Genomic DNA, 23,548 nt, shown 5'->3' on the forward strand with positions numbered 1-23,548 from the left:
TATTGGAAATATATTGTTGTATTAAGCTAGTTTCTAAAAAAACATAAATTTTCATAAATAATGTTGGAATTTGAGAGTCTTTCACAAGAGCCTTAAAAAACCAATTAGTTTTTTTTTTTTTTTTTTTTTTTAGTGAAGCATTTTGTTTGTATATTTAATGCGTTAATTGAAACCTAATAACCCATTAAACTAAAATGTGAATGTGGTTGTGGGTTTTACTCTGTTTTATTTTTTATCACTTGCTGGCAAATAAATTCAATTAATTGCTGATTGTACTATTTAACAGTTGAATTAAATGTCAGGCAATGATTGGCAGGCACGTACACACATTGAGTTCGCTTAATCATCATTTAAAAGCAGGCTTTAAATGGTCTCCAAATATTAAACCAACTGTCAACTGCTTTGCAAAATCAGCGATTAACAAAATACTCTTGAGTATAAAACCAGAATGTTGGCCTCTTTCTGTAGCAGTGTTTTGCTAATTGGATCACAATGAAGATGTTCGTATTGTTCGCTCTTATGTACTGTGTGCTACTTGCAGTCAGCCAGGATGCGCCAACAACCGGACCCAAGAATCCTTATTGTGATCAGCAGCTCTGTCCCATGGGCAAACGTCATGTGGCCTGCGAAAGATTTTTCAATGTGAGTAGATGTTGCCAGCATTGAGAAAACGTCGGACTTTTCATTTATTCTTTGCCATTTGCCAGGAATCCCACAAGGTTTGCACCACCGAGCATACAGTGCTGGTGAATCTGACAAATCAGTCTGAAATCATATTGAAGGCGCACAACGAACAGCGGCAACGCTTGGCCATGGGTAAGAACACAATATTGCCACGTGCTGCACGCTTGGTTGCGATGCAATGGAGCGAAGAACTTGCCACCCTGGCCAGCTACAATGCACGCATGTGCCAGGCCAAGCACGACGAATGCCACAACACGGCCAACTTTAAGCGCTCTGGTCAAAATATTATTGTAAGTAAAGGAAAGAAGTTACATTCGTACCTCGCTTACCGGTCACTCTTTATTACTTAAATGCCAAGCTGCATTTCGCCAAAGTTCAATTGGCTTCACTTCACTTTTAAGCATAAAAGGAATTCAATTTTACTTCTTGACCAAACCGTATTTAGCACTAAGATGCACTTAGCGGCATACTCACCTCGTTTATCGGTCATTAAGTGGAGAAACTCTATCTTCTGCAAAAGTTTAGCAAGTGATATGCAACTAAACTTGGCTTTACTTATTTCGACCCTCTTCCCATAGAAATTCTTGTGGCCTTTAAATGTAATTGTAAGTAAAGGAAAGATGTTACGTTCATACCTCGCATACCGGTCACTCTTTATTACTTAAATGCAAAGTTGCATTTTGCTAAAATGTTCTTAGCTTCACTTCACTTTTAAGCATAAAAGGAATTCCATTTTACTTTTTGACCAAACCATAGTTAGCACTAAGATGCACTTAGCGGCATACTTACCTCACTTACCGGTCACTCTTTATTACTTAAATGCCAAGCTGCATTTAGCCAAAGTTCACTTGGCTTAACTTCACTTTTAAGCATAAAAGGAATTCAATTTCACTTCTTGACCAAACCGTATTTAGCACTAAGATGCACTTAGCGGCATACTCACCTCGTTTATCGGTCATTAAGTGGAAGAACTTTATCTTCTGATATGCAACTAAACTTGACTTTACTTATTTCTACCCTCATCCCAGAGAAATTTTTGTGGCCTTTAAATATAATTGTAAGTAAAGGAAAGATGTTACACTCATACCTCGCTTACCGGTCACTCTTTATAACTTAAATGCCAAGCTGCATTTCGCCAAAGTTCACTTGGCTTCACTTCACTTTTAAGCATAATAGGAATTAAATTTCACTTCTTGACCAAACCGTATTTAGCACTAAGATGCACTTAGCGGCATACTCACCTCGTTTATCGGTCATTAAGTGGAAGAACTTCATCTTCTGATATGCAACTAAACTTGGCTTTACTTATTTCGACCCTCTTCCTAGAGAAATTCTTGTGGCCTTTAAGTGACGCATAGGCGTGTACTCCGCCTGCCTCAAACTTGCACGTTCTTCCTTTACAGCTGTTCAACATGACGCGTCTGGTGGAGAATGAGCTGATGGAGAAGATGTATCCGCAGCTGTTGGGCATTGGCGTCCGTACTTGGTGGGGCGAGCACAGCAGCAACAGCAGCAACTTGATGACCGCAGCGGATGTCGAGCACTATCCCTGCCCAATGTGGAGAGGCAGGCAGTCGCCGTAAGTGGCCAGTTGGTCAGCTAATCCTTTACGCTTTCTCTCTCCATCTTCTCCGGTATTTTACAGACTGTTTCGCCATTTTGCGGTCATGGCCGTGGAGAATAACACGCATGTTGGTTGCGCCGCCTCTCGTTATGTGGCCAAGGAGATAACCTACTTCAAGCTGACCTGCAACTATGCTGAGAACTTTGTGTGCGGCAGGCCGATCTATCATTTCCGCGCCGTCGGCTGCCTCACCGGTCCCAACATGCAGCACAAAGCGCTCTGTTCCAAAAAGGAAATATTTGCCTAAATGCCAGCATAACCAACTACACAAATACCCTAATGCAAGCACATAATACCAACAATATAATCTAATACGAAACCTCCTCCTCCATCTCCACCCCTTTGACACCACAAACAAGCCACAAATAAAGCCCAATGCCCAACGCTCGATGCCCAATGTTCGATGCCCAATGCATTCATTCAGTTTGGGGCGTGTTAAATTAATGCTTTGCATATTTATCTCATTTTGAATGGCGTTTTCTCTGGCGCGTGCCGATCCACCAATAAATATTCCACATACCAAAGAGAGAAGAGCCGCTCTCACTCTGCACCCAATTCCCTGACTTGTCTCACTTTGCGTGGCAAATGTAAAATCATTACGCATGCAAAATTCAAATGGCGCAGCATCAAAATGGAATTTCTGCCAATTTCCTGTGCATTGCAATAAAGTTTATCGCGCTCAGCTCACAGCTCACAGCTCGCGGACATACCCCAGAGTCTGAGCGCGGGGGGCAGAGGGTATAACTACTATCAGGATGCCGGGAATTGGCGCTGTTATGTGCCAAAGCAATTACCTGGACAAAAGCGACAAAACTGCCAATGTGATGCACAGAGGAAGACACAATTCAGTGTTGTTGCATGAAAAGCGTCTAATTGGAGCGATATCAGGATATCAGCATGGCCGACGATACTGCAGAGCAGAGCAGGGAAGAGAGGCCGTTGCGAATGTGACTGGAATTCTATTTGTGCTACTAATGCCATTGGCTGTCACTTCCTGCCACGCGACAAATTGAAATCAAACAACTTAATAAATGCATTTTTATTGAATTGAAATCAGTACTCGAACTTGTTCAGTATTTGCTCAATTTGTGCTGTAGAATTTATGTCAGCTAAAATGATTATTTATTGTTAACGTATTGCAGTTTTGCCACAAAGATGTCCCCAGCGTTTACTCTCAGCTCCATACTGATGCTGTTGCTGTTGCTGTGGCTGGTTAGCCACCCTACCCAAGAGCTTAACATTTTATTGCAGTCAACCACAAGCCACACACAGAGTTGTTGCAACACATGTTTTTTGCGCTTAAGCGAGAAAGTTGAGAGGGTCTTCACCCCAGGGAGCTTAAAATGAACTCAAACATGTGGGGGAAAAACTGTCAAGCAGTTAATTGATATAGAGCCAAAGCATAATATGTGTTATTTTTCCATTTTCCATTTTCCATTTTTCTATGGCACAATTGACTCTCGGACAAATGTTGGGCAATCTCAGAGTTGACTCCCAGCTCCCAGTTGATTAATAAATGTGCTAAGGCCAAGCCGATTAGCACTTCAATTGCATTATTTTATGCGACTTCAGTTGATTGAAAATGGAAATGAATGTTGCGCGTTGCTTTTCCATCAGATTAGCAACACAAAAAACAAAAGCAAAAGCCGGCAAAATCGCTGGCAACTCTTAAATCCGCTTTTGCTTTGAGCGCACTCGCAATGCATTTAAGTTCATCATCGAGCGCGATTTTGTGCAACTCCTTTTCGCTCTCGCTTTTATATGGCGCACTTTCCCTCTTTTAATGTAGCTTTTCTCCGCTTTTCCGCGATTTGTTTTCGTCTTGCGTCTCGGCTGCCAGCACCTGGAAAAACTAAAAGTCGCCACTTCCGCAGCACATAAATTTGAAGGGCTGCTCGTTTTTAAGGTTTCCTGCGGCCTAAAATAAAACAGAAAAATCAAGTTAAATAAAAGTTGTAAAGCTGAAAGAATGTGGCTTGTAAATACCCTTGGGTTGTAATTAAAAGTAGAAGTATTGCAAAAAGGAATGATTATTACTGCAGAAATATAATATAAAAGAAAATTTGAAATAAAATGCATTTATTTATTTTATTTTATTTAACTATTATTGCACGGGCAAGTACTTTTATAACTACCTCACTTTTTACCCACATATGTTGGGTATACTTAAACAAAAAGGCGCTCAAATAGAAATGCCACAGTGTCATTTGTGGGCTGGCTTAGTTTAGTTTTGTTTAGTTATTTTGTTTGTTTCTGTAGCAAAACATGGCAAATGCAGTTGTAGTTGCTGCTGTTATTGTAGTGTTTATGCCACAATTTGTTTGGCTTTGGTTTAAGTTACATTTCTTTGTTGTTGCAGTTGTTGCACTCTGTTTAAACGCCTCAAGTTAAAGCTTTTAGCTTGTTTGCCAGCAAATAGTTCAGCAATTTATCAAAATTTATGACCAGTTACAAATGCAGCGACGCCCCAACACACACTTCCTGAGACACACACACGCACACTGACACATAAATATCTATTAAAGCTATGCAGTCAGATGCAAGTGAAGATTTACGAGTCTTCTCGGGCAGCTTTTGATAATGGTGCATTAGCGTGCATCGCTTTAGAATGCACTTTTGTCTGTCGTGCTCTGTGCAGCAGACTGCAACGAGGAAGGAGGCGGATGTGTGTGTTAGAAAACGTCTGTCAACCATAAGCCGCCTCAACTCTTTTCGCTTTTCGCTCTTCGCTCCTCATTCTTAAGCAAAAGCAACGTCATTATCATTGTTAAGCAGCAGCCTGTCACGTTTGTATGACATGTAAGCCGTCTGCTGTTCACTTGAGTTCAGCTCTAGAACTCAGACTCGCATTCGTTCGTTTCGCGGTGGCGGTGGCGGTTTCCTTTTGCATTTGCCCTTTGACCCCTCCCACACAAGCGCACATTACGTATACGTAGTGGTGTACAAGGCGAATGCGAATACGAATACTCGTAATATGTTAGCGAGGCGAGCAAATGCTTTTTGCCAGCCACTTGGCCGCATTTGCTTTTTATGGGCATCGAACAGCGTGAGAGTGAGAGAGTGTATATAAAATGTTATGGAGCCAGCAAGTCCATAGAACATTTATATATAGCTGATTAGCGCCAAAGCATTGGAACATTGAAAATAATGCGCATTTGGAGCAGCGGCGAGGTGTAACTAAAGCACCTAATTGGCAACAAAAACAAAAACAACTGCAAAAAGGAACACTGCAAATTACGAGTGTATCAAATAAGTACTCTAAAGTACTCGATTAATGACGTAGCTCGTTGAAGAGCATTCCTCAGTCTGACTGACTGTTTATACATTTTTATGGGCAACTCCATAATGGCGTACGGTTTACGTTTATTAGCATACTTCTAGGCACATTGGCTTTGGCTCAAGGTGCGTTTAATAGCCACACACACACAGACACACATGCACGTACACGTACGCACGGACATCTAGTTGTCGACGGCTCTTTATGACTTTATTAGCCAGACATTTACGAGGAGAATGTGCCGGTGTTCGTGTCCGTGCCTGTGTCCTGTGTCCTGTACCCCTCAGCTTCTATCGTTACTTCTTTTGCTGGTCTTGTTGGCTTCGTTCTTTATGAGCGCAGCTTTGAAAGCCAATTGATTTGACATAAAATTCTATTCAGCAAAACAATGGGACAGCCAAAGGAGCCCACAGCTAAAATCTAATGAAATTTATGCAGGCGCTGCAATGCGGCTGCACATGAATGGCAACTACAGGACATGTACACCTCACACACACACATCCAAACACACACACAGAGAGACTGGGACATAACACTCGTAGATGGCGGTAACTTTTACCTGTCGTTGGCCGCAATTTACAATGCGGCACCATTTGGGTTCTGACCTAGTTGAAAGCGGCACAGGACGTGGACTGGGAGAGGGAACGGATAGGGACGCGGAGGTCCTTGACGATGGAGCGGGACTCTCGTCTATGGCTTCGAACATTTTATGAACACTTTGGGGCTTGCCTTTTGTCTCGGCTCTTAGTTAAAACTGCATTGATGGCCAGCTGGATTCCCGACCTCAAGCAACCTCTTGGCCACACTCACATCCTTGTCGTTCATCGACGGCGTCCTTGCAGAGTGCGCGCGCATGTGGAAGTAACAGTTTAACGCTTAAACATGCCCAAGTTGCGCTCAACTCAAGTGCACAACACACACACACGCTCACACTCATGTGTGTGTTAGTTTTCACTTTTGCAAACTAAATTTGCACATATTTCTTAGCTCACTTGTAAAAGTTTTTGGGTATAACAAATACAATTTGTGCTTTCGTCCAACAAGTTTTAAGGCAAAAATATATAAAAAGGCAGCTGTTTAAAATGCTGCGGCACTTAGATTGAGCGAGAGAGAGAGAGAGAGACAGTCGAGTGAAAGGATAGCGGTCTGGTGTGTTGCCGGTCTTAGGTGTCAGTCGCTTGCCAACAGGAAGGAAGCTTTTCAAATGCCAAATGATAAATGCATTTTTAATGGAGCGCTCGTGAAGCTTCTGAGGGGAAGAGCGACGCCAGAGGCAGGCTACGTCTGAGTTTAACAAACAACTTCCTTGGCGTTGCTGCTGAAAGCCTGACTAAGCGGCAGGATGCGCAAACGAGGCGCCTCCAAAGCGACTGGGCGACTGAGCAACTCAGCGACTGGGGAGTGTCTAAAGAGAATCGAGAATCGGCCAGTTGAGAGACAACTGCTGAGGGATATATAAAGAGAGGGAAAGGAGAGCGGAGTATGCGACCCGACTGCTTACGGTTTAACAGATGATTTAGCTAATGTTTCACTCCTTTCATCATTTCACTTTAAACTGAGCACATTCTCGCTTAATTATCCACGCATCTCGTTTGCCTGGCCTGCCAACACAAATAAATTGCCTCACTTTGTGAGACTTTTGGCCTCACAAAACAAATATCCGACACGTGTTTAATAAATTTGTTTGGCAGCAGTTTAAAGTCCATACAATGGGCGTAATTGTTTAAGGTTTTTATGTGTGCAATCAACGTTTAATGCAAGCTTTGCAATTGTTAGCCATTTGATATTGGCTTTTGGCTGCCCTTTTGTTTTGTTTTTTTTTTTTATTTTTGTGTGCTGAACGTTGCAATTTAATCAATATTCCAAACACACAGAGCAGAGAGTGCGAGGCAACGCCATCACCATCAGAAATCTATTCCTAAAATTGTGGCTAAACAAAAACTAAATGCCGAACGCACACCCAAAGCGCTGAGAACATAATACAGATAGTCCTGGGGAAGAGTGGAATAAAACGTGCGCGCCTAAAAGCATGCTACGAAAATTGAAAATACTCGTAAATGCTGTAGCAACAAAACCAACCCGCTGACCATTTTAATTTAGTAAGTTCTGATGATGCTGGGAAACATACAAGCAAACATACGTGTACAATATTTTATTTGCATATATGTATATGTAGATATTCGAGAATATATATATTGTGTATACGCAGCGTGTATGCAATTTATATAGGAAAATCAGAAAACAAAAAGAAATCGAACATTGCTGTAAATTTGAGAAATTGAAATGAAAAATTGCTGAACTCTAACCCTCATCCACACACACCTACACACCCGCACAATTGCACACACACTTCTAGTGTGAGGTGTGCGTCAGATAGTTATTGATATTGCCTGACCATCGCAGAGCAGAGCTAACCTGCAGGCAAAATGTAATCAATTCATATTGTGAACGAGTTTGCCGTTGTGGTTGGCTGTAAATTTATGAGCAGTTGGCAGCCGTACTTAATAGAAAGTAGCCCCTAGCTTCGAAACAATGAACAAGAGAACACCAGAGGACCGTCATTAACTTGAAGTGATTCTCGGAAAATGAGCAGAGGGAATGAACTGTGTGTCTGTGTGATAAAGCGAGCCGAAATGAGCGATGGATTGAGGCAATGATAGCTGTGAAGGCCATGCCATGGAATATGCTGGTGAAATTGCTATGAAATTACTCGTTTCTCAGATGATTACGATAAGTAAGTAGCCGCCGAACCGAAGCTTTATGGTGAGTTAGCAAAACGATTACCTATAAATGAATTTTTCATTCGAAATACGCTTTCAAAATGGGATTAAGAGACACGAGACTATTTATTATTGCTTCAGTTTCATAAGTAGCTTGATTTTATTTCTTATTAAAATGTTTTCATCTCCTTTTGCTCTCGGTCTTACTTACCATTGTCAGCTAGCTCCTCTTGTGTCTTGTGACTTTTCATTAGTTTGTGCTCGTGTTCATTATATGGCATTACGTTGCCATATCTTCGGGCAATAAAACAGCAGACACTAAGTTTTGAAATTGAATCCGCCCCTTTTGTAAGATTATTGCTCATTTATTGCAAGCGAGGGGATAATATAAAAATCAAGTTATTTCGCTTGCAGTCATTGTGCTTTGGATCTTCATTGTTTTTTCCTTAGCAGCAGATATAAAATATTTTTAATGACTTTTTAAGCAAACACCAACCAAAGGAATTATGAATGTTTTTTAAGTTTGCTTAACTATTTTTCTGGTTCACGACGAGTATTTGGAACGAGTAGCGTACAACTCTTGAACAATACACATAATAGATACAGCAACCAGACAATGGCGATATACGTTATGAAAGGCTCAGGTACAGGTCCAATTGGCACATGGAAGACATTTGCTGATAACATACATTTGCAATGAAAGGGAACACAACAACAGCTCACAGCTATTGTTACATTCGTCTGACATACACTGAGACAATGCCCGGCAATGTCTGAATTCCCGACACAATACAGACACCGAGTCGAGCCTCTCCAAAAAAAAAGGACTCAAAATGCCTGTTGGCTAATGTTGCAGTTTCCATTATGGGTAACTGTGCAACGGGTGCTTTTGGTCGGAGAAGTGCCGCAATGATGTCGATTGTTGCTATATTTAGCCACTGACACGCCTCTTATCTGTACAGTGGCTGCTATGTGTTTTTCATTGTTTATGCAACGCGCGTTGCTTCAATACATTTTGTGGCACTCGACGTGGCATGCAACTCGGTCTGAAAGTTCTCCATTCGCATGAATGCAATGTGTTTTATTTCCCCCATGGAATTGGGTTCGACTGCGACAAAAGTTATGGCATTGACCGATTTCAAATTACAAAAGTTGTCAAAGAGAAATCAATTAATTGGAAATAAAAAAAATCAATGAAATCAAAGGACAGTTGTCACTGCATTAACTGCAGTAAGTAGAGGTCTAATCAAATTATGATAGTAGTCACTGTTACTGCTTTACAATATGTGAAATTTCTAGAGATATTTTTGTAAGATAAATGTAAAATGGGGGTGAACGTTATTCAAAATTTTATTGCACTAACAAATTAAAACATTTCCTTTAATCGAAAATCTAAGAAAGCATTGTATCTACCTTTTCTCCAAAACTTTCTTAAATTATAGAGAAAAAAATCAATCAAGCCACTTTGGAAAAGTATAAATTGAAATTAGCTGCATTCTGTGCTGAATACAAGTTGACTATTTGCGAATGTTTCGCCTCGTATATTCGCCATGCAAAGACGCAGTAAATACGCGAAGCCAAAGTGAACTACTTTGAGGCGTTTGGTTAAGTTACGATTACGACTTCATTGCAACTTTTGCACTCTTGCAGGACTTTCTTTTATTGCCGCTGCAAAACCAAAAATGAGGTTAACGCGTGCACTTAACGACTCGAGGGTCGCTGCTGTCGTTGTCGCTGTCGCAGTTGCTGTTGCTGCTGCTGTTGCTTGTGCTGTGGCAGTGGCAGCGACAGCGACAACGACAGCAGCGAGTGCCTGCTGTCGAGGACGATGTCGAGGACAACATTATAAATCCCGGCCAGGCATTTTGCAAGTGGCAGCCATTGCGGAACTCCTCCCGCCTAAGCGCATTGCCAACTGTTATTTTGTCAATGTGTCTTCCTGGCTTACAACTCAATTTTGTCAGTTTTTAATGAGCAGCGATGGTGCACATGTTGTGGGCGTGTGGGCGTGTCCTGGGGAGTCACCTTATTTGCATTTGCTAAGCGATTTTTGGCCCATTCGAACTCAGTCGATGTCATGCAGCTGCTATCGTCGGTCTCCAAAGAAGCCATTTGCCTCGTTGTCTTTCATACCATTTATTTGCCGCTTACTCGTTCTCTCCCTTCGCATTCACCTCGGGGATCGTAGTTCTATTCGCCTGCCTTCCGTTTCATTCAATCGTTAGATATTTCCGGTGCGCTGTCCTTTTTAGTGCGACGTTCTCTTGTGCTTGGTCCTTTGTGTGCACTGTCCAGTCCTTTGCTGCTTCGTTGTTTGTGTAATCGCATAAAGATGGCTCAATAACAACATGACGAAATCGGAATGAGCAAGGAGTGAGGTGAGGGTGAGGGTGAGTGTGTCTCTTTGGGCTGTGCCAGCAATTTGTGGGTCAAATTGAATTTGTATTGAGCCAGGCCTCACAAAATTGATTGAAACATTTGCGTGAATTTATGTCCTTGAAATGATTGGCCATATCTCTGAGCTCTGAGCTGTGAGCCCCCAAAAGTCCAGCCATCAAGCAACTACTACGACAAACATCTTTGGCTGGGCTGTCCACAAAAGAAAACAGTGTCCTGTCAAGCAGCTTCTGCCTTTGCATTATTTATGGGATTAGTGGCTTCGGCTATATGGTTGCCACGTGCCCAACTTGTTGGCCTGAAAACTGATTAGGTTCAATGAAATTTTCCGTATCTGCCAGTCGTCAGTCCGCAGTCGAGACAGTTACTGGGGAGCCGGCCGGCTTCATTCATTTTTCATGCAACTAACGCTGCCAAATAAAACAAATTTGCACTTTAATATGCGCCACGTTAACCTTGAGTTCAAAATTCCAGTACAAAACACACACAACAGACAAGAAAACTGCCTGACGGGCAACAAGTTGCTCTCGCTTGGGTATAAATGTGTGTGTATGTTTGTGTTCTGTTGTGTGTTTGTATTTAGCGTATCTCTGTGTGAGTGTGTGTGTGTGTGTTTGTGGTGTGTTTTTATGCTTGAAATCAGAGCAGGCAACGCACCAAAAGAGCCAACAACATGATGTAGCACTTGGGCATATAAATCTAAACTATCCAACATAATAAATAACAAAACAGCAAGCTCTAGTTGCATAGATTAAATGTGTTGTATTTATTTTTTGTGTATTACAATAATATAAAGCGGATACCTGCTTTGTATTTTTAGCAGTAATTTTAAATAAATAGCTAGGTTTTCTTTTTTTCTGTTTGATAAGCATTGTTTATTTGTACATTGGCTTTAATTAAGCTTTCGGGTTTAACTTTTGCCTCATTTGAATATTGATTATTTGTCATTTCCTGAATTTCCATGATATAATACATGGACATATTTTGTTGTGCTGTGTTCGCTGTCGCCGTAATGAAGCCAATGTCATGCTTCAACATATTTTTTAATTTCTAAAATGGCGTTTTCACATAGACCACACACACAAACGTACAAGCGAGAAGGACGAGTGCGTTGTACAAAAATAAAAACCAGACACACGCAGTTGAGCGTAAAATAGTTAGTTTAATTTGTTTAAGTGCACACGTGGCGTATGTGGAATGTGGATAGATAGTACGATGACTGCGACCACGACGACAGCAGAGACTGCGGCTGCGACTGCGACTGCGACTGCATATTGTAATCAACGCCTGAAAGTAGGCTGCAACAAAATTTCAATTACAAAATGTCAGACAAGCCGCAGATAGAAGCAGTGGCAATAACAGCCGACAACAACAACAACAACAGCAACGGCAACAGCAGAAACAATTGCAACAACAGCAGTTTGACATTCTGAGCTGTCGCTTGTCTTATCAAGATGTTTGTTTTGCTTTGTTTGAATACATGTTTCTCTGCGCCTTCTATGAGCGTGTGTATTTCATTGTGCATGTGTTATCATTGTCGTTGTAAAACAAGTCACTTAACACACACACACACACACACGCTCGCTCGCTCGCTCACACGAAAGAAGTTAAATTTGATGCCTTTGTCTGCAGTTGTAAAACAATGGCCCCAATTGTATCTCTGTCTGACTGCTTGAATGTATCTTGTATCTTTTTTGTATGTTAGCTCAAGTCAATTGTGTCGCATATGGCTGTGTGTGTGTTTGTGTGTACGTGTGTGTGTGTGTGGGTGCCTTATCTTGGCCCCAGGCACGCCCAGCACTTTGTTTGTAGCGACTCTCTCTCTCATTGTCACTTGTCTGCCTATTGCGCACACTGATTGTTTGCATAAATTAGCATAATTAAGCAAGGTTGAGTGACGCCCTTCTCGCTCTCTTCGCGTTGCCAAAAATCTGTGGAGGGCACAAGTAAATTGTCTTGAAGAAGTCGACTTCTTCCCTCAAGCTGTTCCACGAATATTCATGCAACTGTCGAAGCAATTGCGCAACATTCGCTTTTTTCTCTTCTCTTCGCATTCTTTTTTTTTTTTGAGGGGGCACACGACGCGACCTTTGCGCGCGTGACCAGCCGTGCAAAAGGCAAAGAAGCAACACGACACACAACAAAACAATATAAAAAGGGACAACAGAAATGCAAAAGTAGAAAATAATGGATGGCAAAAAAGCAGCACGAGGCGTATACGCAATGTGCTATTGCCAGGGTCCATTGTCGTCGCCGTCGTCTTGTTAGCCTTTTGCGCGCCATTCATTTCCATTTTGTATGCGTTGCTGGTTGCCATTATTTGGCTTTAATTGCTGCATGCATGTTGCCACACCCTTTGCTGGCCGCGTTTGCAGCTCAGCTCAGAAGAGCAGAGCAGAGGACGATGAGGCGTTGAGTCTGTACGTGTTTTAATTAAAATACGCAATACACCAAAAAGCGAAGCCTTTTTCACGAAATGATAACTTTCGCCAGTGTTCAATTTCATAAGGTGAATAATTTCGAATGCGATGGCAATGACGATGGCGAATACTCGGGCATAATTAAGCAAATGAACTGTGAATATGGAGGATATTACGCGTATTACAATACATTTATTGCGTGTGCCAATCAAAAAGCAACATGTCAAATGTCACAAACGAGTATCAGCTAATTTCTTTGCTCTGCACCTTTTTCTCTCCCACATTTCATTTGAATTCATTTCATTTCAATTCATTTCAGTTGGTTCTTAGCCTGCCAACAATTTATGCGCACACGGGCGAAGGCGATAGAGACAGAGAGAGAGAGAGAGAGAGAGAGAGAGAAGCGGCAGGCATGGGTAATTAGCTCGCCAGGTGGCCAGGGGCAGTCAGCAATAAATAAATTAACATAAAACAAACAAAAATTAATGAATGAATAAATGATTGGCCTGGCAGCAGTTGGTAGTAAGTAGGCAGCAGTAAGCAGTAAGCAGTCGATAGGCAGCGACCCGAACGAATCTCGAGCCCAAGGCGAGGCCATAAATTATTTCAAGGCAGCGCAAAAATGGCAACTGTCGATCAATGTCAATTAGCTGCCTCACGAAACTGGAATTGCCAAATTCTGTTTCTTTTTCTCTTCCTCACTCTCTCTCTCTCTCTCTTGTGTTCGTATGTATTTTTGTAAGATGATTGCAAACAAATCCTGGTCCCTGGCATGTAAATTATAAGCATATCAATCAGCCAACCAACAGCTGGCTGACCCAACTTTTTCCCCCTCGAAAACTCCTGATTTATTTTCCAAATATATTTCAAATTTAAATTTGAATATACTGAGCGAGTGGGATGATGATAATCAGTCATCGTATTGATTTTTCACGAATTGCCTTTTTATGTCCTGCACTGTTTTATTAATTAATTTATACGCCAAGTGGCAAAAGTAAGATTCAACTGCTGGATTTATTAGAGAAACTCCCAAGAACTCAACTGAAATGAAACTGTTAATATCAATTAAACACAATTTATGTCAAAATTTGAGCAAAGTGTATGCATATTTCATGGCAGCAGCAGCAGCGGCAGCTTTCCTGTCAGTTTCTCTTTCTCTTGGGGCAAAACACTTCACGCATAATACAATAAATAAAACTTACAGCCTCAGCGGAAATAATTAACACGGCGCAAAGGCAACCGAAGAGGCCTTGTAAGCACTTTCCTCAGTTATTCGTGAACAATGTTGATCATCATCGACTCGATGATGATGTAAATGGGAGAGTGGAAATACATTTGTGAAAGTGGAAGTAGGAAAGGCATTTTCGCTGTCAGCACTTTTTCTCACTTCAACAATAATAGCAAATAATAATAATAATAAAACGAAATTAATTGATTTGCGGTTGAGCTTCCCTCCACCTGCAAAGGAATATGTGAGCACGAACACATTAAAGGCGAATCAAAAAGTTTTATTGTGCTCGCAATAAGTTGCAAGAGAAGAAGAAGAAGAAGTGAAACTGTCTCCAGCAGCCGTCGTCATTCCATTTTGCATTGAAATTGTAAATTATATCTCATATTTTATGGCTCTCATTAATACTGCAGCTGTCCGAGTAATGCGTAATTAAAGTAATTTAATTTATTATTTGCCATTGATCAGCAAACTTACACGCTGCATAAATCAATGCGAAATTATATTATTTTCTTTTTTTCTTTTCTTTTTTTTCTGGGGCAGTGCAATGCAAGCCCATTAAATGTGTTGTATTATAAATGCTGACACTGTATAAATCCCATTAAAAAGGGTGCGTATTACGTAGTACAAAGTCGCCTTAATAGCTACCCAATGATAAGAGTTGAATAGGGGATTTCAATTTGACAGAAAGTTTACTACTTTGACTGCTTCTTTTAATCAGCTAAGTTTGATTTCCAACTGATATTTTAGAGTCAACAACGTTAACTTTTATATGTAATTGCCACGAACTAGGGTATCAACTGCTATCAACTTTCATCATCAATTTCTCTCATATTAATTTGTTGTCAGTGTTTCGTATTAATTACGAAAACATTTCTCTGCCCACCAAATGCCAGGTAAAATGAGTTATGCAACAACACAGGCAATTTATGGATATTTATGGCTCCGCTTCGGCCAAGATGTACAAGGACAGACAGGCAGGCAGTCGTCGGTCGTCAGTAGGCATTCAGCATTTTAATTATGATTTTTAATAAGCAGTAAAATCAACTAATCGCCGCTTAACATCTCGTCCTTGGGCATAAAGTAAGCCTCGTTGCTGTTGCTGTTGCTTTTGTTGTTGCTGGTTCTTGGCTTTCTTTCTATGTAGTCAACGAACGAGCAAACAAACAAACATTTAATAACTTAATGCATGTGTGTACAAATGGTGAAAGTCGTTTTCATTCTTTGCTGGCCTTTTTGTTGTTTTTGTGCTTTCTGTTTTCTGTGAATTTAATAAGCTTAATGTGCTGCTCCCGGAACGGAGAGAAACGGAAAGCCAAACGGAACGAAGCGAAGCAAACGGCAAGAACTTAGATGAATTTCCCAAGATATGCTGGGACACACCCGTAAGACACACACACACACACATACTTGAGTTGAGCGCACACCAAATGCAATTAATTATAATTTTTAATTAGCTCAGCAGCAGCAGCAGCAACAACAACAACAAATGCGGCAAACTGAATACAAATACAATAACAGGAGTAAACGAAAGAAACATAAGCGACTAAAACTCTATTTCATACACGACTCGACACGCGATTAATAAAAAAAGGACACAGCCAAGTGGTGGGCGGTGTGTGAGCTGGTGGGCGTGCCACTGACAGCAAGTGAAAGGTATTTAGTCACGCGGAAAGAAATGTTTACTTTTTATTTAACACAGCACGTTACTTGCTCTCTCTCGTTCTCTCGGAAGCAGAGAAGAGTTCTCGCATGCTTTGGCAAGCTGGACGGGGATTAGCAGTTAGTAGTGGGCAAAGTGGGCGTGGCTGATGGGAAAATGGAAACAGAAGGCGGTCTGGGAACTCAATGCGTTCTTGACGTGCGAATTCTCAATGATGTTATGGCTACGCATGCGAGATACGCCTCAAAGGATTATGAATACCACAGGCAGGCAGGCGGCAAAGGCTGGCAAAAAAGCGCCGCTAATATATCATTCTATGCGTAGGTGACTTAACGGGAGTGCCAGCACTTTGTCGCGTCAAATGCCTCAAGTTAAGACCACTTAAGACCATTCGCTTTCAAGGTCACAAATTTCGTTGCTGCTTCTGTCGCTGTCGCTTCTCAGCTTGCTGCTGCTGCTTATCCTTGGCCTCAGCTGTTAAGGCGCAAATTAGATTTGGCCGTGACTCACAGCCAAAGACAGTGTACATTGAATAAGAGAGTGAGAGTGAGTTTAGAGAATGGGAGAAGAGAGACTCGCTGTCTTTGTTTGTTGCTAATTAGGCAAAAATTACATTTTAAAAGGCTTTCAAGCGTAAAATGGAAAAAGTTGTAACCAGACCACCCTGAGCTGTCTCTCAGTTTTCCCCCCTCGAATGCTACACACACACACACACCTAACTCCCCCTTTTACTCATACCAATTTCCGGCAGACAGAAGGCAGCAGGAGGTCATCAGGCGGAGTGCTCATAACTTTTAGTGCCTGTAACTACAACGTCTGCTATTATGAATATGACATAAACGTGCTCTTGCAGATTTTTAGAGTGTTATTTGTGGTATTTCTAGTCCAATAAATTTGGGTTCATTTAGATAATTAAGTGTGTTTATTTAAATTTATTATTTTGGTTGCACAAATTTTTGTATTTTACAATACTCTGAGAGAGAGTGCATTGTAATTATTTAGAAGCAAAAGCATTTAAATTTATTATACCCGTTACCCATAGGGTAGAAGGGTATTATAAGAGGAAATGTATGTAACAGGTAGAAGGAGGCATCTCCGACCCTATAAAGTATAAATATTCTTGATCAGCGTCAACAGCCGAGACTATCTAGCCATGTCCGTCTGTCCGTCTGTCCGTCCGTCCGTATGAAACACTGGATCTCAGAGACTATAAGAGATAGAGCTATAATTTTTTCTCGACAGCATTTATTATGTTTGCACGCAGATCAAGATTGTTTCAAATTTTTGCCACACCTACTTCCGCCCCCGCAAATCGAAAGAAATCGAATAACAAGCGTAATTTTAAAGCTAGAGTAGCTAGATTTTGGTATATACAATAATTACTATAGTAGTTATGATTCTTGAAAATTTGGTTGCGATCAGATAAAAATTTTCGAAGTTATTAAAGAAATATGGGCAAAAACGCCTACTTACTAGGGCTGAGTTGCTTTGGCCGACAATCTGGTACATTGTGCCGTCTATGGTATATGTTGAATGGTGTACTATATCGATACACTAAACATACCATTTGGTGTATTTTTAGTATTTTTTAGTATTTTCGGTATATTTGGAAAATAATATCGCAATATTTTGCCTTGATTAAAAATGGGTAGCGGGTATCTCACAGTCGAGCACACTCGACTGTTACTTTCTCACTTGTTAATTATAATGTAGCACTCTCAATTTCAATGCTATTCATAAATAGTTAATTGAATTGTCATACTCATAATGTGCCATGGCAAAATATTATTTGAAATAAATGTCTGCAATTGACAAGAATCAGCAGAGTGTTGCTTGCATAATTGATTAAATGTGTAAACAGAATTCAAATTCAATGGAGTCACTAATTAAAAATGGCATAAGCGCTTGATTGCTAAGTCGAAAAGACCAGAAGCTATTTTATTAATAGAAACATTTCAACTTCTAATAGGTTATTAAATATTAAATTCTGGCATCAGCAACACATTTTATTCTTCAATTCTAGCGCTGGTAGCCTTATTGAGGTCTCACTTGCTAAGCCAATAAAAATCACATAAAATAGAATGACAAGCCGCCAAAATGTCAGGCACTCGTCAAAAGGGATTGGCAGGCAGCCAGGCAGCCAGGCACAGAGATAGATAGATAGATACATAGGGAAAAACAACGTGCAGCAACAACGACTTGAATGTGAAGTAAAATAGCCCAAAATGGATAGAATGCTAAAGGCTGTCAGACTATTTGTGGCATATTTTACACGCTTCTCTACTTCATTTACACGCACGAATAAGAAGCAGGCTCCTCTCGCTCCTCCACGTCCTACAATCGCAACTTGTCCTAGACCTGCTCCTCTTTCGGCTACGAAGCGCAAAAATATTTGATATGTATGAGTGTGCATATAAAGTGAAAACATTTACACATGTTTGATTTATGGGTCAAGTGTGTGATAAAACTACAAAAGCAAAGCGCAGACACACTCTTCCACGCTCAGCCACTAACACAGCCCCTAACATCGAGAGGAGATGCTGAGAGGGGGAAAATCAGAGTAAATCATGCAAAATAAAACCAAGCGAATATTTCGCAGAAATTATGCAGTCGCAAGGATGTCACAGAGTATGTGCGAAAAGCCACAACATGAGCGCCTTGGCAACAGCAACAGCAACAGCCAGAGAAATAGCAACAAAAGGATTTACTTTTCTCCTCCACTTCGAGTCGAGTAAAAAGCAAGAGCGAGAGCGTGTAAGCCATAAAAGCGTATTTGAGTTAAGTGCCACAGCAACGGAACTGGACAGCCGCGAAGTGTGGAGTGTGGAGTGTGGAGTATGTTGGGTGCGGTCAGTTTAAATTGCATTAAATGTATGCGCACATATTGCAAGTAATTGCATTTTATGCATCTGCATTGAGCTGCAAAGCGAGGACGAAGTGAAAGTGAATGAGCCAAGTAAACGATCCAATTAGCCAGACTGTGCAGCAGCCAGATAGCAAAAAGGGAATATTTGAGCTGAGCAATGAGAAACAAACAATTTGCATATGCATATATAAATTTATTAAGCCCAAACTATATTTATACTGCAATTTAAATGCAACTTTTATTTATGACGTCTAAATGCCTGGAAAAATTCCATTTGAGACAAAAGGCCACACACAGAGAGCCAAAAATTGAAAATGACAAATTGCATTAGGGTTTCAACAACAACAGCAGCAACAGCAACAGAAATAACAATAACAACACCCGCAGCATCAGCAACAACAACAACAATAATGGAGCAAGAATGACCGCAAAAATGACAGCACAAAGTGTGCAAAAAGTAAGCAACATTTTCGGAGCTAGGCGCCCATTTATGAGCATATATGGAGACAACAATAACATCAACTAACAACAAAGAGTGTGCCACAAAGAAGAGTGTGGCTGAGTGATACCCTGTATTTAACAAAAAAGGGGAAGTTGAGGCAAAGACTGTTGATGATTTTAGATAACAATAAGGAAGGAGGAAGCATCATTTTATATTTCTCTATTCTGCTCATCATTATCAAAAGATTTAGTGCACACTTTTATTTGCTTTACAAGGTAAGCTAAATACATTAAGATAATAAAAAGCAAGGATAACAAAATATCATTTTAGTTTCAAGATTAATTTTAGATCATATTTGTAGTAAACTAAATTGCCCAAATGACCAAAAATGTGTTATAATTTTATATTATATTATATTGAGCAATGATTTGTACTGTACAGAATAGAATAGAAAGTCATAATTAATTTTTTACTTCACTGATCTTCGCTGTAAGTTTTATTTACACTCTCATTAGTTTCACAGGGTATTCAAATAATAACGAGAGCAGCACTAACAATGTAGCACATATTCAAAAAGCAATTCTCGGCTAGAAGGATTTGAGCTGGCTTTTTGCGTGTGTGTGTGTGCGAGTGTGTGTGTGTGAGTGTAATCCCAACTACGTACACACATCCAAAATGGGGATTTGGTCAGCAATGCAATGGTCTGTAGCATTTCTAACCACATTTGGCGCTTCGCAAATGCAAAAACAACAGAAAACAAGCAAACAAACAAACAAACACAACCATAGAGACAACAGCAACAACATCAGCTGAATGACAACAAATTTTAAAACGATTTTCTAATCAAAACGCATTACAGTCCGGCCTAAGGTCAAACACACATTGTGTTTGGCCTAAATACTATAGTATTTTCCATGTTCGCAAATTTAATTATGCGCAAGCCACAAAGTTTTTCCTTTCACTTTATTTTTCTCTCATTTTACGCTTTTTGTTTTATTTCTTTTTTTGTTATGTTGCTGTGTAGAGTAGAAATAATTAATAAGAAAAATGAAAAATTACTGAATATGTGGCGCCAAATTTTGTGTTTTCTTTTTTTCTTGGGGAGTAGGAGAAGTTGGTGGTGCATGCACGGATAACCACTGAAATTTCATTACATGTGTAAATTATATACGCAACAATTTGGCAAGAATGAAGCGAAGAAAGTTCAGAGTGTGGGGGCCAGAAAATGGCGCCAGTGCCCAAACGGAAGCTCAAATAATTATTCTAATATTTCATGAGAGTATGTACGTGTGTGTGTGTGTGTGTATGTGTGAGTGCGTGTATATTAGCATGTTAATGAGGCTAGGAAGAAACAAACGAGCTTACAGCAATTAAAATAAATTAAAATAGATAACAATGTTTGTAACAATTTCAATAAAAGCACATCAATTTAACAACATAACCATATATTTATGAAAGGAACTTTAATGAAATAAGATGAAAGATATATTCTGGCAGCTGCAAAACATAATTTTGATTTTTATTTTTTAATTTATTTAAAATATGTTCTATATATTAAAAGTGGAATATAGTCAAGCTCAATACTTAATTGCATATCAAATTTAGAGAATTAAATTACTATTTGTTTAATTTTGAATTTATTAACCCTTTGATTGGTTTCTAAAGAAGATGATAAAATGAAGACCTTTAAGGTACTATTTCTTATACTTGAAAATATGTGTTTTATATTTCAAAACTTTATTTCATTTGAACCATGTCAATTGCTAAATCGATGGTAACATAATTTAAATAAACCGATTTGCGGATGCAGCGCAGTGTCCATGACTGCATTTACTTGAACGCTGTGAAGCGTGCAGCTCACGATGGCGGCATTTGCTTTGACAACTCAAGTTCATATATGTATATACACAGCTGTAAAAGAGAGAAATAGGGACAGACACAAATATGGTACAATATTCAAAGTGACGGTTGAAAGATGAAGTCTATTTGGCAGTCCGTCGCATCGAGTACAGAATATAGAGCACAAAACAGAGCAGAGCAGAGAACAGAGAGCAGAGAGCGAGTACTTGCCGGGGAGCACTTCAATGCCATGTCAATAAATTATGTAGTGGATTTTCAGCGACACACACATAAGCACAAAACCTGAACTCACACAGAGACAGGGAAAGAGAGAATGTTCGGTGTGTTGTGTTGTAGTTGTGTTGCGTTGTTGTTGTTGTTTTTGCATGTGGCACATAAGTCGCCTGATTTATGTTCAATATATGCGCACAGCTCCAAAGGGAATCAAAGGACAAACTCATGCTCGCATGCTGAATATTTTGGCGAGAGCAGCAGGTTCAATAAATTGCAGATTGCTAGCGACAAATGCAAACAAATAAATGTATAAAATCAAATCATATTTCCACATTAAAAATACATGCAGCAATAATATGAGCAATATCCCAGGCACCCGTAAAGCAATCGCATCACTCTCTCTCTCTCTCTCTCTCTCTCTGTCTCTCACAGAGGAATACCATTCGGGGCTGCAGCAAACTGAAGCCCATGCTCAGACCCATTTACCAGCCATCAACAGACAGCAAAGCAAATTCCTCGCCAAATTGCCATTTTTTTCTTTCTTTTTTTTTCTGCATTTTTTTTTTTTTTTTTGAGTTTGGGTTCTCAAAGGTGCTCAAAGTGTAGCAGAGTTTGTGAGCTTTTAGGCGTGGACGCGTTTCATCGAGAGAGAGAGCGAAAAAATGCGACTCAAAGCAAATTACGTTGACAAATGAAAATGTCACAATGATGATAATTTATTTTGCCTTTGTCAATTGCCATTCGGGCCAGGCCAGCTGGCAAACATTCCTCAGCACATTCCTCTCGCTTTCATCTAAAATTTTCAGCTTCCATACAGGCTGCCTTGTCTACCTCGCTGCCAAACAGCTGTGGCCTAATCCCTAAGCCTAAGCCCAAGCTAAAGCCATGTGCAATTAAAAGTAAGTAACTTTTACCAATTGCCAGGCAGAGGCCAAGCCAGAAGAGACCAAAACAGATTGTGGCAGGTGTTGCACACAACAGCCGTATGCTCTTCTTTGGAATTCGAATCGCACAAAATTCATGGAAAAATTCTATTGATGTATTCGCAGAAATGCATGACCACTTGGCAGTTGAACATTTTGAGTGTTCAAATCGGACTTAATATATTTTTTTTTGGAGGAAATTAATTGAAATGCTAGATTTACGTAGAAAAATGTTTTGTAAACATTATTAATTGAGCATATTCTAAGTAATTCAAATAAAAGCTTATAATGAATGTGAGAAAATTCAAGTTTTGTTTAATAATGTTTTTATTAGACTAACCTTTTTCATCTTCAAATAAATTTTAGTTATTAATATATGTACTTTCCTACAAATATAAATTATTGTAATCTTTTGTAACTTTACTTGTAATTTATTATTTTTATATTGTACTATATATTTAACTCTACAAAGAGTATGCTCCCGCCATAACATGCTTTCTCATTCTTAGCTCAATAGGAGTGTATTCCATTTTCGTATATCGTTTTATTTCATGTTTCCGTTTTCCTGTTCGCTGCGGCAAAACTTTACGCTTCATATACGCTGAGTGTTGTTCCTGGTTCTTCCCGAGCGCTTTCCAGCCAATTCGCCTTGACGCGTTTTGCGCTATTAAACTTTTTGGCATGATATTGCCGTTATTTGCGAATCAGAGACAGAGAAGGAGGGGAAGAAGGGATAGCGTAGGAGTAAGAGTACAAGCTCAGCATACTCGTATAGCTGAATACAAATATATGTACTTACTTGTCATATAATAAAGTTTTATGCTAACGGCTTTTGATACCTTGCAGCCAACTCAACTCAAGCCAAGCCAAGCCGAGCCTTACAGGACGCACACATGGCCTGAGCCTGGGCCAAAGTTTTTGGAGCCTGGGCAGGAAGCCTCCGGGGACGGCACTTTATGTGCTACTACATGCTACGCAGTTGTCTCGGCCTCATGCTGAGTCCAGCCAACAGTTTTCATACTTTTCGGCTGTCTCTTTATTAGGCTGAAAAATGAAAATGCCTTCGTCGCCCCCACAAAACTCGAATCCCTTCACGTCGTCATGTGTTTTGTGTGTGTGTGTGTCTCTATTGTGTGTGTTCTGCCCGTTAAAATACCCAGGGTAAATGCATGAATTCCAATGGTTGTGTGCCAAATATTTGCATAAATCTTTTCACTCGTTTCTCTATTTT

At 40.1% G+C, this 23,548-nt stretch overlaps 1 protein-coding gene across 1 annotated transcript; it reads left to right on the forward strand.

Moving 5' to 3' along the window:
* The first annotated feature begins 460 nt into the window (after positions 1-460).
* On the forward strand, positions 461-3,361 carry LOC117571539 (antigen 5 like allergen Cul n 1-like). The gene is made up of 4 exons (XM_034253730.2): positions 461-642; positions 708-974; positions 2,088-2,263; positions 2,330-3,361. The coding sequence occupies exons 1-4, from the start codon at positions 493-495 to the stop codon at positions 2,553-2,555; spliced, it is 819 nt and encodes a 272-aa protein (XP_034109621.1). The 5' UTR covers positions 461-492; the 3' UTR covers positions 2,556-3,361.
* The last annotated feature ends 20,187 nt before the right edge of the window (positions 3,362-23,548 follow it).

The sequence above is a fragment of the Drosophila albomicans genome, chromosome 3 (assembly GCF_009650485.2).
Source record: "Drosophila albomicans strain 15112-1751.03 chromosome 3, ASM965048v2, whole genome shotgun sequence".
NCBI lineage: Eukaryota > Metazoa > Arthropoda > Insecta > Diptera > Drosophilidae > Drosophila > Drosophila albomicans.

Excerpts from the sequence above, each read along its gene's own strand:
- LOC117571539 (XM_034253730.2), top strand. The coding sequence starts at position 493 with ATGAAGATGTTCGTATTGTTCGCTCTTATGTACTGTGTGCTACTTGCA. Across the intron at positions 643-707 it reads CCTGCGAAAGATTTTTCAAT|GAATCCCACAAGGTTTGCAC; the intron begins GTGAGTAGATGT and ends GCCATTTGCCAG. Across the intron at positions 2,264-2,329 it reads TGGAGAGGCAGGCAGTCGCC|ACTGTTTCGCCATTTTGCGG; the intron begins GTAAGTGGCCAG and ends GGTATTTTACAG.